At 38.2% G+C, this 14,388-nt stretch overlaps 1 protein-coding gene across 1 annotated transcript in view; it reads left to right on the top strand.

The window, feature by feature from the left end:
• Positions 1 to 14,388, top strand: part of LOC127623971 (MAM domain-containing glycosylphosphatidylinositol anchor protein 2-like) — a 127,377-nt gene that overhangs the window by 77,619 nt on the left and 35,370 nt on the right. The window contains exons 8-9 of the mRNA XM_052098539.1: positions 729 to 1,022; positions 11,908 to 12,177. Of these exons, the coding sequence (XP_051954499.1) occupies positions 729 to 1,022; positions 11,908 to 12,177 (564 nt within the window). The remainder of the gene's footprint in view (positions 1 to 728; positions 1,023 to 11,907; positions 12,178 to 14,388) is intronic.

The following is a 14,388-nucleotide window of genomic DNA, read 5'->3' as shown; positions in this document are numbered from 1 at the left end:
AATATTAACTTTATACTTATTTGATGATTGTTTCAGAGGTTGATGCCAACTGATATCGGCTTAGCACATTAGTTTAACTATATCTCTGTGTTTTTGTCTTTTAGGGCTGTACATTTCATTGGTTTTATGGTGTTTGGATGGATTCCACACTTGTATATAATGCTTGAATATTTGGGGGCGGGGGCGGGCCGTGACTACACAAGCCCGGCCCACAATCGGGCTAATCAGCCGAGGAGAGGGATAGGTGCAGCTGGACTTATCCCTCTACTCGTCTGATTAGCCCCGCCCTCCTCCTCGACACAATTTGGTATTCTGTATGTCCTCATGAAGGAAGTGTTGATAAAACAGCTGTGCTCCATTTAACCCTGAAAGACGGAATTTCCTTCCCACTCATAAAGGGGGTATAAAAGCAAGATGCCGCCCATGCCTAAATCCGCCACTGGTGTGACTATAGAAAAACATGACAGTTGATGAGCTGCAAAGCTAACGGTAGTGTTGCCGTTTTTGTTCTTTATTAGAGAATGTGGAATTTGCTTCTGTCTTTGTATCATTTCTCATACCGAATCACACACTGATGTCCAGCTACACCTATAAACACCAACCATACACATATTTCTACCTTCATATATGCCACCAATCTTTCTCCTCTGTTGACCACCCTGAGCGATCCTATCTGCTGACCTTCTAGAGCCCCATATCAGTCCCTCCTCTGTTCTTCTCTTTCTTAGTTCCTCCGAACCTCACCGTGCCGCGGGGCAAATCTCCGCTGGTGGCGCGTGAGGGTGAGACTGTGGACTTGGAGTGCCTTGTTTCAGGGAAACCCAAACCCATCATCCTGTGGTCGCGCGCTGATAAGGAGGTGCCGATGCCCGACGGCAGCATGCAGACGGAGAGTTACGATGGCGGGCTGCGCATCGTGAACGTGTCGCGTGAGATGAGCGGATCTTACCGCTGTCAGACCAGCCAGTACAACGGCTTCAACGTCAAGCCCAGAGAAGCCATCGTCGAGCTCATCGTGCAATGTAAGTACTATCTGGGTGATTTTGTGACGTTTCATTGAATGGTGAGCTTTGTTTGTATATTACAATATACGAAACCTTCTGAACACCGAATGTGTTGACAGTGATCTTACGCTGATTATGGAAAATAAGCAAGTAAAGGATCAAGCAATAGTTTACCCAACATTTTTTATTTCTGTCAAAACTCAATGGAAAACGAAAGTTTTTTGCGTTTGCACATAGCTTTAAAAAAGTGCTGTCAATCAATGAAAATTGTAATCGCGATTAACCGCATACTTTTGCATAGGTATTCGCGATTAACCGCATACTTTTGCATAGGTATTCGTGATTAACCGCATACTTTTGCATAGGTATTCGCGATTAACCGCATACTTTTGCATAGGTATTCGCGATTAACCGCATACCTTTCACAGATTCGCGTGATTAATCGCAAACATTTGCATAGGTATTCGTGATTAACCGCATACTTTTGCATAGGTATTCGTGATTAACCGCATACTTTTGCATAGGTATTCGTGATTAACCGCATACTTTTGCATAGGTATTCGTGATTAACCGCATACTTTTGCATAGGTATTCGTGATTAACCGCATACTTTTGCATAGGTATTCGTGATTAACCGCATACTTTTGCATAGGTATTCATGATTAACCGCATACTTTTGCATAGGTATTCGTGATTAACCGCATACTTTTGCATAGGTATTCGTGATTAACCGCATACTTTTGCATAGGTATTCGCGATTAACCGCATAGCTTTCACAGATTCGCGTGATTAACCGCATACTTTTGCATAGGTATTCGTGATTAACCGCATACTTTTGCATAGGTATTCGCGATTAACCGCATACTTTTGCATAGGTATTCGTGATTAATCGCAAACATTTGCATAGGTATTCGTGATTAACCGCATACTTTTGCATAGGTATTCGTGATTAACCGCATACTTTTGCATAGGTATTCGTGATTAACCGCATACTTTTGCATAGGTATTCGTGATTAACCGCATACTTTTGCATAGGTATTCGTGATTAACCGCATACTTTTGCATAGGTATTCGTGATTAACCGCATACTTTTGCATAGGTATTCGTGATTAACCGCATACTTTTGCATAGGTATTCGCGATTAACCGCATATTTTTGCATAGGTATTCGTGATTAACCGCATACTTTTGCATAGGTATTCGCGATTAACCGCATACTTTTGCATAGGTATTCGTGATTAATCGCAAACATTTGCATAGGTATTCGTGATTAACCGCATACTTTTGCATAGGTATTCGTGGATTAACCGCATACTTTTGCATAGGTATTCGTGATTAACCGCATACTTTTGCATAGGTATTCGTGATTAACCGCATACTTTTGCATAGGTATTCGTGATTAACCGCATACTTTTGCATAGGTATTCGTGATTAACCGCATACTTTTGCATAGGTATTCGTGATTAACCGCATACTTTTGCATAGGTATTCATGATTAACCGCATACTTTTGCATAGGTATTCGTGATTAACCGCATACTTTTGCATAGGTATTCGTGATTAACCGCATACTTTTGCATAGGTATTCGCGATTAACCGCATAGCTTTCACAGATTCGCGTGATTAACCGCATACTTTTGCATAGGTATTCGTGATTAACCGCATACTTTTGCATAGGTATTCGCGATTAACCGCATACTTTTGCATAGGTATCCGTGATTAACCGCATACTTTTGCATAGGTATTCGCGATTAACCGCATACCTTTCACAGATTCGTGTGATTAATCGCAAACATTTGCATAGTTCATCGCGATTAATCGCATTCTTTTGCAAAAGTATTCGCGATTAACCACGTACGGCTAAAAGGTATTCGCAATTAAGCGAATATCTTTTCATAGCTATTCGCGATTAATCGCACACATTTTCATAGCCAAGTACGATTAATCGCATATGTTTTCAAAGGTAATAACAATTAATCGCATACTTTAAATTAAATTAAAACATTTGAACTAATTAATCACGATTAAATTATGTTACATGATACATTACAACAAATATAAAAAAAATCATCATAAATATATTAATATATAGAGAACTTGCAAGATATTGGTTAGTCATCATTTATTTGACTTATTTAAATATATACATGTTAAAATGTAAGTATAGAGGATAGAGTTAATTAATTACAATTTGGGCAAGATCTTGTGGCGTTTTCAAGTGGACTTTTTTTCAGTAATTCAATTCATATCAAACTATCGGCAAGAGAAAATTTAAGTTTTGACAGCAAAAAAAAAACCACTGTAAAATGAATTCAACTCATGCACAACAAGACCTCAGAAGTGGCACAAACATGAACAGAATCAAATCACTGATCAACTCCCGACGGCATGCAAATCAAATGTGTCGATAATGGCTCAGGTCTGACGTCGTGATGTTTGGTCATGTGACATGCGGGAACCAATGAGGTTTGATGTTATCAGAGTTGCTGCCAGGCTGTAATGCGTAAGCGGGCATTTGTGATTTCTTTAATAGCTATCAGCGTTTTGTCGTACATGCTGATATTAGATACCACGAATCATCTCTCTGTAATTAAAGCACTGAGCGATTTCACACGAGGTCTTTCCGTTTGCTCAGAATGTCAATATCTGTTCTCAGAAGCAGCCGTGTGTATTCACGAGTGTGTAGTGTGGGAAAGTGTGAAAAGTGTGGCTGGTTTTCAATAACAGGGAACTCAAGAGTCACTCCAAGAGGCAAACACTCGTCCACTTCAGACGCCATTATTCCACGTGTTCTTCAGCTGAAGGGAGGAATGCTCTTCAGAGATTCCCAGTGTGCTAATAACAGATCCCGGACACTGTGCGCAGGTCTCCAGTGAGAGGGGCGGCTCTTCATTTCACACGTTGCACGCACATGCCACTCAAAAGAAAGTTTTACGGCTAATTAGCAACGAGCTAATTTACACTTACGCTTATAACTTACGCTACACTTGCAAAGTTTTGATCAGACCGCTAGCGTGCTGTGGGAATGCTGAGGTGTTGCAGACAGGACTGGCATTGTGTGAATTGACGCTGAGATATGAAGCGTCTCGAGTGAGTCATTGGGAGGAAAGTGTGTGAACACAATGAGAAGGGCTTTCATGAGCCGGATGAAACGTGTTAATGCGTTTGGCCTGAAAAATTCCTCTTTCCATTCTAGCCGTCTCGCCGCATTAGAGGATTTTGCTCCCGGTTTGACTGAATGCAATAACGTGCAGGTTTCTGAAATTTGTCTGGTCAAAATACTTTTTACTCTTCTGAGATTCACTGTGATCATTCTGCATTAAGAGTCAAGTGAGGAAGTTAGTGTGACTATAACGAGGATGACTGAATATATGATTATTTTTGGTTTGTGCACGTGAGTGTTTGCAGCTTACATGTGTGCATTTGCCAGAGGCTTTCAGTGTACACGCTTGATCAGTTTGCTTATCTTTGCCCTTAGCAACGTCTTTTTACACACGTACGAGTTTTGCAAATATCCGGCTAGAATTTATTGAACATATCAGATAATAATCAGTCTGTAGGACTTATAAGAGTTCATGATCACTGCGTGACAATATCTGTTCAGCATAACTTCACACTAACAGCACAATGCTAGAAAACACACGGTAATTACACCAAATCAGGGTGTTCCAATCTGATAGTCCTGACACAAAGTCTCTCTTTTAAAGAAGGTGCGCATCGATGACTTTGACGTCAAAATAGAGCACATGAGTCTTTCATAATGTCTCTAGAACGAGAACGCAACGTCCTACATGATTAAAGTCAACATGACTCGATTTACTCTCGTAATCCTTGTCTTATTGTGAATGATTCGTGAGTGCACATTATTGTAAACTCTAAAGAGTAGCAGCTCGTGACCACGGATATCGGCGGAGATCTCGCTCTGAGCGCTCTGTTTTTTCCCCAATTCCCAATGCGCTCCAAGTCCTCGTGGTGGCGTAGTGACTCGCCTCAATCCGGGTGGTGGTGGACGAATCTCAGTTGCCTCCGCGTCTGAGACCGTCAATCCGCGCATCTTATCATGTGACTTGTTGAGCGTGTTACCGTGGAGACGTAGCGCGTGTGGAGGCTTCACGCTATTCTCCACGGCATCCACGCGCAACTCACCACATGCCCCACCGAGAGCGAGAACCACATTATAGTGACCACGAGGAGGTTACCCCATGTGACTCTACCCTCCCTAGCAACCGGGCCAATTTGGTTGCTAAGGAGACCCGGCTGGAGTCACTCAGCACGCCCTGGATTCAAACTCGCGACTCCAGCGGTGATAGTCAGCGTCAAGGCGATGGTTAAGTTAGTTTCTTAAGCTTGCATGGTTTGTGTTTTATTCTCCGTTTTTTTGGGCTTGCTTGTGTTTTGTTTTGTTTAGTTTCGTTTCGTTGTTTGCATGTTTTGTGACTTCCAGGTTAGTTTTGATAGATTGCAGGTTTTGTTCTGTGTTTCAATCTGGTTTCTTTGGATTGCAAATACATTTTATTAAAGCAAGATTGAGCATCACTCTTGAAGTTTTAAATGCTGAGGGTCAGTTTCATTTAGCAGAAACAGCAGAATGATTCTTAGAGAAGTACGTTAGCGCCTGTCTGATGGCTGTCATTGTTATATGCGTGTTAGCACTCCGCTGGACTGAGTTGCAGCTAGTTTAGGTGCTGGCATAATTATTTCCTCCCTGTTAGAGAGTCGCTCTGCTGGCGTGTGTTCCTGGCATCCGGATCATTCTCTGCTCGTCTTCTCTGGTGGCTTTCAGCACATACAGTGCCAACGGCCAGCGGGCTGCAGATGATTGCTTCAGTTTTCATCTGCACCACAAAGTCGCATAAGTAACTCATCTTCAGTTCTCTCAGGCAAATCACATTATAGGCTTTAGCAAATCAACAGCTTTGATGCATGTGGAAAAAAAGTGTGCATGCATTTTCTGCGCCGCCTGGAAGGTATGTGTGCATCTCGTCCAGGACATTTTCACTTTTATAAAAGGAAGTCGCATTTTCGTCCATGTCGTAATGCACTAATGGAAAGGAAAATGGTGCGGCGTGTTCCAGAGACACAATGGCGTGATTGCTGCAAGATACATCAAAACTGAATTAATTAAGAGTTGATCTCTTCAGAATGAGGCAGACTTTGCTCGCGTCTCTGCATGTTCCTCGGTTCTCAGTAGAACACAGCGTGATGATGTCATTGGCATCTGGTGATGATGTCATAATGACAATGACGTTTGAGCGCTGCTGTCATCAGCGAATAATAGCGAGTTTCTTTTCCCTGGTTAATTTATGAACTTGTCATCAGCGGTTTCCACACTAGTGATAGGAAGAGGCAGATGTTCAACTTGTGTGTGATCGTGTGCGGCAGATGTGCAGGTGCGAGGAGACATGTGCTTCTGTTAAAAGCTGATCCATATAACTGTGTTTTCCAGGCCATCTCTGAACGATTGGTCTCTCTGTGAGATGCATTTGCTTCAATTTAGTCTTGTGTCCATCAGAAAACTTTTACATTAAACCTACATCTGTGATGCGGAAACCCTTCATGTCAGCAGCACACGCATTGTTCATTTCTGGAGAAGCGCTGGCCTTGTGTGATGTTGTTTTTATGTTCCGGCTGCAAATAGCTTGTTTTTATTGCATCAAGATGAAAAGAAAATACATGTTTTATGTTTCTCATCCTCTGAATCACTCTGATGACTGTTATTCATTTCTTCTGTTGTTTTGTGTTTGGTTTGCACACTTTGTTTAGTTCGATGTTTTTCTCTTGTTTTAGTTTCTTTATTTTGCACTTTGTGTTTCACAGTATGTGTTTTTTCTCTTTTATTTTTTTGGCTTGCATATTTTGTTTTGTTCTGTGTTTCTTTCGTTTAGTTTTGTTTTGGCTTGCATATTTTGTTTTGTTCTGTGTTTCTTTCGTTTAGTTTTGTTTTGGCTTGCATATTTTGTTTTGTTCTGTTTTTCTTTCGTTTAGTTTTGTTTTGGCTTGCATATTTTGTTTTGTTCTGTGTTTCTTTCGTTTAGTTTTGTTTTGGCTTGCATATTTTGTTTTGTTCTGTTTTTCTTTCGTTTAGTTTTGTTTTGGCTTGCATATTTTGTTTTGTTCTGTGTTTCTTTCGTTTAGTTTTGTTTTGGCTTGCATATTTTGTTTTGTTCTGTTTTTCTTTCGTTTAGTTTTGTTTTGGCTTGCATATTTTGTTTTGTTCTGTTTTTCTTTCGTTTAGTTTTGTTTTGGCTTGCATATTTTGTTTTGTTCTGTATTTCTTTCGTTTAGTTTTGTTTTGGCTTGCATATTTTGTTTTGTTCTGTTTTTCTTTCGTTTAGTTTTGTTTTGGCTTGCATATTTTGTTTTGTTCTGTATTTCTTTCGTTTAGTTTTGTTTTGGCTTGCATATTTTGTTTTGTTCTGTATTTCTTTCGTTTAGTTTTGTTTCAACTTGCATATTTTGTTTTGTTCTGTATTTCTTTCGTTTAGTTTTGTTTTGGCTTGCATATTTTGTTTTGTTCTGTTTTTCTTTCGTTTAGTTTTGTTTTGGCTTGCATATTTTGTTTTGTTCTGTATTTCTTTCGTTTAGTTTTGTTTTGGCTTGCATATTTTGTTTTGTTCTGTATTTCTTTCGTTTAGTTTTGTTTTGGCTTGCATATTTTGTTTTGTTCTGTATTTCTTTCGTTTAGTTTTGTTTTGGCTTGGAAGTTTTGTTCTGTGTTTCTTTCGTTTAGTTTTGTTTTGGCTTGCATATTTTGTTTTGTTCTGTGTTTCTTTCGTTTAGTTTTGTTTTGGCTTGCATATTTTGTTTTGTTCTGTTTTTCTTTCGTTTAGTTTTGTTTTGGCTTGCATATTTTGTTTTGTTCTGTATTTCTTTCGTTTAGTTTTGTTTCAACTTGCATATTTTGTTTTGTTCTGTGTTTCTTTCGTTTAGTTTTGTTTTGGCTTGCATATTTTGTTTTGTTCTGTTTTTCTTTCGTTTAGTTTTGTTTCGGCTTGCATATTTTGTTTTGTTCTGTGTTTCTTTCGTTTAGTTTTGTTTTGGCTTGCATATTTTGTTTTGTTCTGTTTTTCTTTCGTTTAGTTTTGTTTTGGCTTGCATATTTTGTTTTGTTCTGTGTTTCTTTCGTTTAGTTTTGTTTTGGCTTGCATATTTTGTTTTGTTCTGTGTTTCTTTCGTTTAGTTTTGTTTTGGCTTGCATATTTTGTTTTGTTCTGTGTTTCTTTCGTTTAGTTTTGTTTTGGCTTGCATATTTTGTTTTGTTCTGTGTTTCTTTCGTTTAGTTTTGTTTTGGCTTGCATATTTTGTTTTGTTCTGTTTTTCTTTCATTTAGTTTTGTTTTGGCTTGCATATTTTGTTTTGTTCTGTGTTTCTTTCGTTTAGTTTTGTTTTGGCTTGCATATTTTGTTTTGTTCTGTTTTTCTTTCGTTTAGTTTTGTTTTGGCTTGCATATTTTGTTTTGTTCTGTGTTTCTTTCGTTTAGTTTTGTTTTGGCTTGCATATTTTGTTTTGTTCTGTTTTTCTTTCGTTTAGTTTTGTTTTGGCTTGCATATTTTGTTTTGTTCTGTTTTTCTTTCGTTTAGTTTTGTTTTGGCTTGCATATTTTGTTTTGTTCTGTATTTCTTTCGTTTAGTTTTGTTTTGGCTTGCATATTTTGTTTTGTTCTGTTTTTCTTTCGTTTAGTTTTGTTTTGGCTTGCATATTTTGTTTTGTTCTGTATTTCTTTCGTTTAGTTTTGTTTTGGCTTGCATATTTTGTTTTGTTCTGTATTTCTTTCGTTTAGTTTTGTTTCAGCTTGCATATTTTGTTTTGTTCTGTATTTCTTTCGTTTAGTTTTGTTTTGGCTTGCATATTTTGTTTTGTTCTGTTTTTCTTTCGTTTAGTTTTGTTTTGGCTTGCATATTTTGTTTTGTTCTGTATTTCTTTCGTTTAGTTTTGTTTTGGCTTGCATATTTTGTTTTGTTCTGTATTTCTTTCGTTTAGTTTTGTTTTGGCTTGCATATTTTGTTTTGTTCTGTATTTCTTTCGTTTAGTTTTGTTTTGGCTTGCATATTTGTTTTGTTCTGTGTTTCTTTCGTTTAGTTTTGTTTTGGCTTGCATATTTTGTTTTGTTCTGTGTTTCTTTCGTTTAGTTTTGTTTTGGCTTGCATATTTTGTTTTGTTCTGTTTTTCTTTCGTTTAGTTTTGTTTTGGCTTGCATATTTTGTTTTGTTCTGTATTTCTTTCGTTTAGTTTTGTTTTAGCTTGCATATTTTGTTTTGTTCTGTGTTTCTTTCGTTTAGTTTTGTTTTGGCTTGCATATTTTGTTTTGTTCTGTTTTTCTTTCGTTTAGTTTTGTTTTGGCTTGCATATTTTGTTTTGTTCTGTGTTTCTTTCGTTTAGTTTTGTTTTGGCTTGCATATTTTGTTTTGTTCTGTTTTTCTTTCGTTTAGTTTTGTTTTGGCTTGCATATTTTGTTTTGTTCTGTGTTTCTTTCGTTTAGTTTTGTTTCAACTTGCATATTTTGTTTTGTTCTGTTTTTCTTTCGTTTAGTTTTGTTTTGGCTTGCATATTTTGTTTTGTTCTGTGTTTCCTTCGTTTAGTTTTGTTTTGGCTTGCATATTTTGTTTTGTTCTGTTTTTCTTTCGTTTAGTTTTGTTTCAACTTGCATATTTTGTTTTGTTCTGTTTTTCTTTCGTTTAGTTTTGTTTTGGCTTGCATATTTTGTTTTGTTCTGTGTTTCCTTCGTTTAGTTTTGTTTTGGCTTGCATATTTTGTTTTGTTCTGTTTTTCTTTCGTTTAGTTTTGTTTTGGCTTGCATATTTTGTTTTGTTCTGTGTTTCTTTCGTTTAGTTTTGTTTTGGCTTGCATATTTTGTTTTGTTCTGTTTTTCTTTCGTTTAGTTTTGTTTCGGCTTGCATATTTTGTTTTGTTCTGTGTTTCTTTCGTTTAGTTTTGTTTTGGCTTGCATATTTTGTTTTGTTCTGTTTTTCTTTCGTTTAGTTTTGTTTTGGCTTGCATATTTTGTTTTGTTCTGTTTTTCTTTCGTTTAGTTTTGTTTTGGCTTGCATATTTTGTTTTGTTCTGTGTTTCTTTCGTTTAGTTTTGTTTTGGCTTGCATATTTTGTTTTGTTCTGTATTTCTTTCGTTTAGTTTTGTTTTGGCTTGCATATTTTGTTTTGTTCTGTATTTCTTTCGTTTAGTTTTGTTTTGACTTGCATATTTTGTTTTGTTCTGTGTTTTCTTTTCGTTTAGTTTTGTTTTGGCTTGCATATTTTGTTTTGTTCTGTGTTTCTTTCGTTTAGTTTTGTTTTGGCTTGCATATTTTGTTTTGTTCTGTATTTCTTTCGTTTAGTTTTGTTTTGGCTTGCATATTTTGTTTTGTTCTGTGTTTCTTTCGTTTAGTTTTGTTTTGGCTTGCATATTTTGTTTTGTTCTGTGTTTCTTTCGTTTAGTTTTGTTTTGGCTTGCATATTTTGTTTTGTTCTGTATTTCTTTCGTTTAGTTTTGTTTTGGCTTGCATATTTTGTTTTGTTCTGTGTTTCTTTCGTTTAGTTTTGTTTCAACTTGCATATTTTGTTTTGTTCTGTGTTTCTTTCGTTTAGTTTTGTTTTGGCTTGCATATTTTGTTTTGTTCTGTATTTCTTTCGTTTAGTTTTGTTTTGGCTTGCATATTTTGTTTTGTTCTGTGTTTCCTTCGTTTAGTTTTGTTTTGGCTTGCATATTTTGTTTTGTTCTGTGTTTCTTTCGTTTAGTTTTGTTTTGGCTTGCATATTTTGTTTTGTTCTGTATTTCTTTCGTTTAGTTTTGTTTTGGCTTGCATATTTTGTTTTGTTTTGTATTTCTTTCGTTTAGTTTTGTTTTGGCTTGCATATTTTGTTTTGTTCTGTGTTTCTTTCGTTTAGTTTTGTTTTGGCTTGCATATTTTGTTTTGTTCTGTGTTTCTTTCGTTTAGTTTTGTTTTGGCTTGCATATTTTGTTTTGTTCTGTATTTCTTTCGTTTAGTTTAGTTTTGGCTTGCATATTTTGTTTTGTTCTGTTTTTCTTTCGTTTAGTTTTGTTTTGGCTTGCATATTTTGTTTTGTTCTGTATTTCTTTCATTTAGTTTTGTTTTGGCTTGCATATTTTGTTTTGTTCTGTGTTTCTTTCGTTTCATTTTGTTTTGGCTTGCATATTTTGTTTAGTTTTTTTGTGTTTGTTTAGTTTCTTTGGTTTTCACATTTGTATTATTTGTTTCTTCAGTTTATGTTTTTTTAGTTTTGTTTTGTTTCACGTGTTTCTTTGATTTAGGTTCTTTGGCTTGCATATTGTGTTTGGGGTTTTTTGGTTTTGTCTGGCATGTTTTTTTTTATTTCATTTTGTTTTATTGGCTTGGATGTTTTGTGTTTCCTTCAGTTTAGTTTCTTTGGCTTGGGTGTTTTGTTTAATTTTATTTATGTATTTTATGCCCTCACATTTTTATTTTGTGTTTTGTTACATTTCTTTGTCTTGTGTGTTTCTTTGGCATGCACATTTGGTAAGTTTTTTTTTTTTTGGCCTGCATATTTTCTTTAGTGATGAATTTTTATGTGTTTGTGTGTGTGTGTTTGCAGTTTTCCCCCTAAAATGTGTTTTGTTGAGCCTTTCACTCACATCCAATAATTAAAAACAAATTATTTATTCTCTATAGAGTGACTCTAGAAGGGTCAGATCAACACGACGATCGGTTTTTACCTGTGTACTGCAGCCATGTTAAATAACAGTTTCTGTGGATTATACAAAAAAGAACAATTAATTTCAATTTTTAACAATTTATATATATATATATATATATATATATATATATATATATTTCAATAAGATTATAGATAATACTTCGATATTTATTGCACTAAAGTTAATTTTAAATAATGAAATTAAATACATTTCTCTCTCTCTCTCCCTGCACAGACCCACCGGCGGTGGAGCCAGTTTGGCAGGAGGTCAGGCAGGGTTTGGGTCGGCCAGTGGTGATGAACTGTCGCGTTCTGCGGGCGCATCCGTCACGTGTACTGCGTTACGAGTGGAGGCTGGGCTCGCGACTGCTGCACGCCGGACACTTCGACTCGAGAGATGATACGGACTACACTGTGCGCAGCCTAATGCGAGAGGGATATGGCGAGTACACCTGTGACATCATCAATGAGGCGGGACCAGGACGCTGCACCTTCCTGGTGACTGGTAAGGCTTCCTGTCTGAAGTGCTGGTGTGCCGTTGATTTTGTATTTATCTCTTGATCCAGAAGTGTCATTGTAATCCAGGAATTGGAGAGGGCCAACATTTTTTATCCTTTCTACAAAGGAGCCGGATTACAAATCCACACTCTCACATTGTTCCCTTACTCAATTTCCACACTATTGTAGGTAATCTATGCACAACTAATGCAATGTGTTTTAGAGGGAATGAATGATTCCTCCTGATTCGGTCATGAATGTGCAAAACCACTTTAGTGGCAGACAAGTATAATATGTTCCATCTCCAGTGCATGGTTGAAAGCGCTGTTTGCTTACACCGATCAGCCACAACATTAAAACCACCTGCCTAATATCAAATAGGTGCCACCTCGTGCTGCCAAAACAGCTCTGACCCATTGAGGATTGACTCCTGAAGACCTCTGAAGGTGTCCTGTTGTATCTGGCACCAAGACGTCAGCAGCCGATCCTTTAAGTCCTTTAAGTTGCGAGGTGAGGCCTCCGTGGATCGGACTGGTTGGTCCAGCACATCCCATAGATGCTCAATCGGGTTGAGATCTGGGGAATTTGGAGGCCTAGTCAACACCTTGAACTCTTCATCATATTCCTCAAACCATTCCAGAACCATTTTTGCAGTGTGGCAGGGCGCATTATCCAGCTGAAAGAGGCCATCGGGGAATACCGTTGCCATGAAGGGGTGTACCTGGTCTGCAACTATGTTTAGGTAGGTGGTACAGGTCAAAGTAACATCCACATGAATGCCAGGAACATCGCCCAGGGCATCACACCGCCTCCGCCCGGCCTGCCTTCCTCCTATTGTGCATCCTGCTGCCATCTCTTCCCCAGGTAAACGATGCTCACGCACCCCGCCGTCCACAGGATCTAAAAGAAAACGTGATTTATCAGACTAGGCCACCTTCTTCCATTGCTCCATGGTCCAGTTCTTACGCTCACGTGCCTATTGTAGGTGCTTTCGGTGGTGGACAGGGGTCAGCATGGGCACTCTGACTGGTCTGCGGCTACGCAGCCCCCTAAGCAGCAAACCGCGATGCACGGTGTGTTCGGACACCTTTCTATCAAACGTAACTCCAGCATTAAATTTTACAGCGATTTGTGCTACAGTAGCTCTTCTGTGGGATCGGACCAGACAGGCTAGCCTTCGCTCCCCATGCACATCAATGAGCCTGGGGCGCCCGTGACCCTGTCGCCGGTTCCCCGGTTGTCCTTCCTTGGATACCATTTGGTAGGTACTAACCACTGCACAACGGGAACACCCCACAAGACCAAGAACCCCATTTTGGAGATGCTCTGACCCAGTCGAATTGCCATCGCAATTTGGCCCTTGTCAAAGTCGCTTAGATTCATACGCTTGCCCATTTATCCTGCTTCAAACACATTGACGGGTGCCATTGTAATGATATAATCAATGTTATTCACTTCACCTCTCAGTGGTTTTAATGTTATGGCTGGTCACTGTAAGTTTGAAGTCAATCCAAATTTTTGTGCAATGGTCGCCAAATAAAAGCGTGAACTATTGGGGAAACGTGTTACTGTGCTGCAGAAATTTCTGATAGTCCAACTGCACAAAATCACTAAAGTCTTTGAGCTCTTACACGCACACAGTGCAGATAAGAAAGTGTTTGTGTACCTTTGCGGTAAAACTCCCCAAAGACAATCTGCTGCTGTTAGCGTAGTGTTATGGATGATGTGTGCATTACAGCCAATGCCCAAAATCTCTCTTCCTAGTTTCAGCTGCAGCTTTCTCCAGATATGGCATTTGCCAGCTCTCTGCACACTGCCAGATGTTATTGTAGTGTTGTAAGCAAAGAGCACAAATAGTTTTGGATCAAGGCCATGCTTTATATAGTTTGCAAATCCGACGTATCACCTGGCAGAGGTGACTATTCAATTATTTTGACCTTCACAGCATCTAATGGATTAAAGTAATGCACAAGCACAGGGAAACAACTATTTTATGTCTTTGTGACTGGATGCATCCACAGTCAATGTGACAAACGAGCACTTGTCTAAATCACACTCAATTTCTTCGTCTGACAGGAGCGAGTACGTTGCAAACAATAGCCTCAGATTGGGTGAGGGCAGAATTAAATTTACGATCGTTACAGTTTCTTGATCAGTTTCGCCGTGCAGTCAGCCGACCCAAAACTATGGCTATTCTATACTATAGAACGGTATGCAA

This window comes from Xyrauchen texanus, chromosome 30, assembly GCF_025860055.1.
Source record: "Xyrauchen texanus isolate HMW12.3.18 chromosome 30, RBS_HiC_50CHRs, whole genome shotgun sequence".
Classification (NCBI taxonomy): domain Eukaryota; kingdom Metazoa; phylum Chordata; class Actinopteri; order Cypriniformes; family Catostomidae; genus Xyrauchen; species Xyrauchen texanus.
Note: the sequence above shows the minus strand (reverse complement) of the source record. Positions and strands in the feature narration are given on the sequence as shown.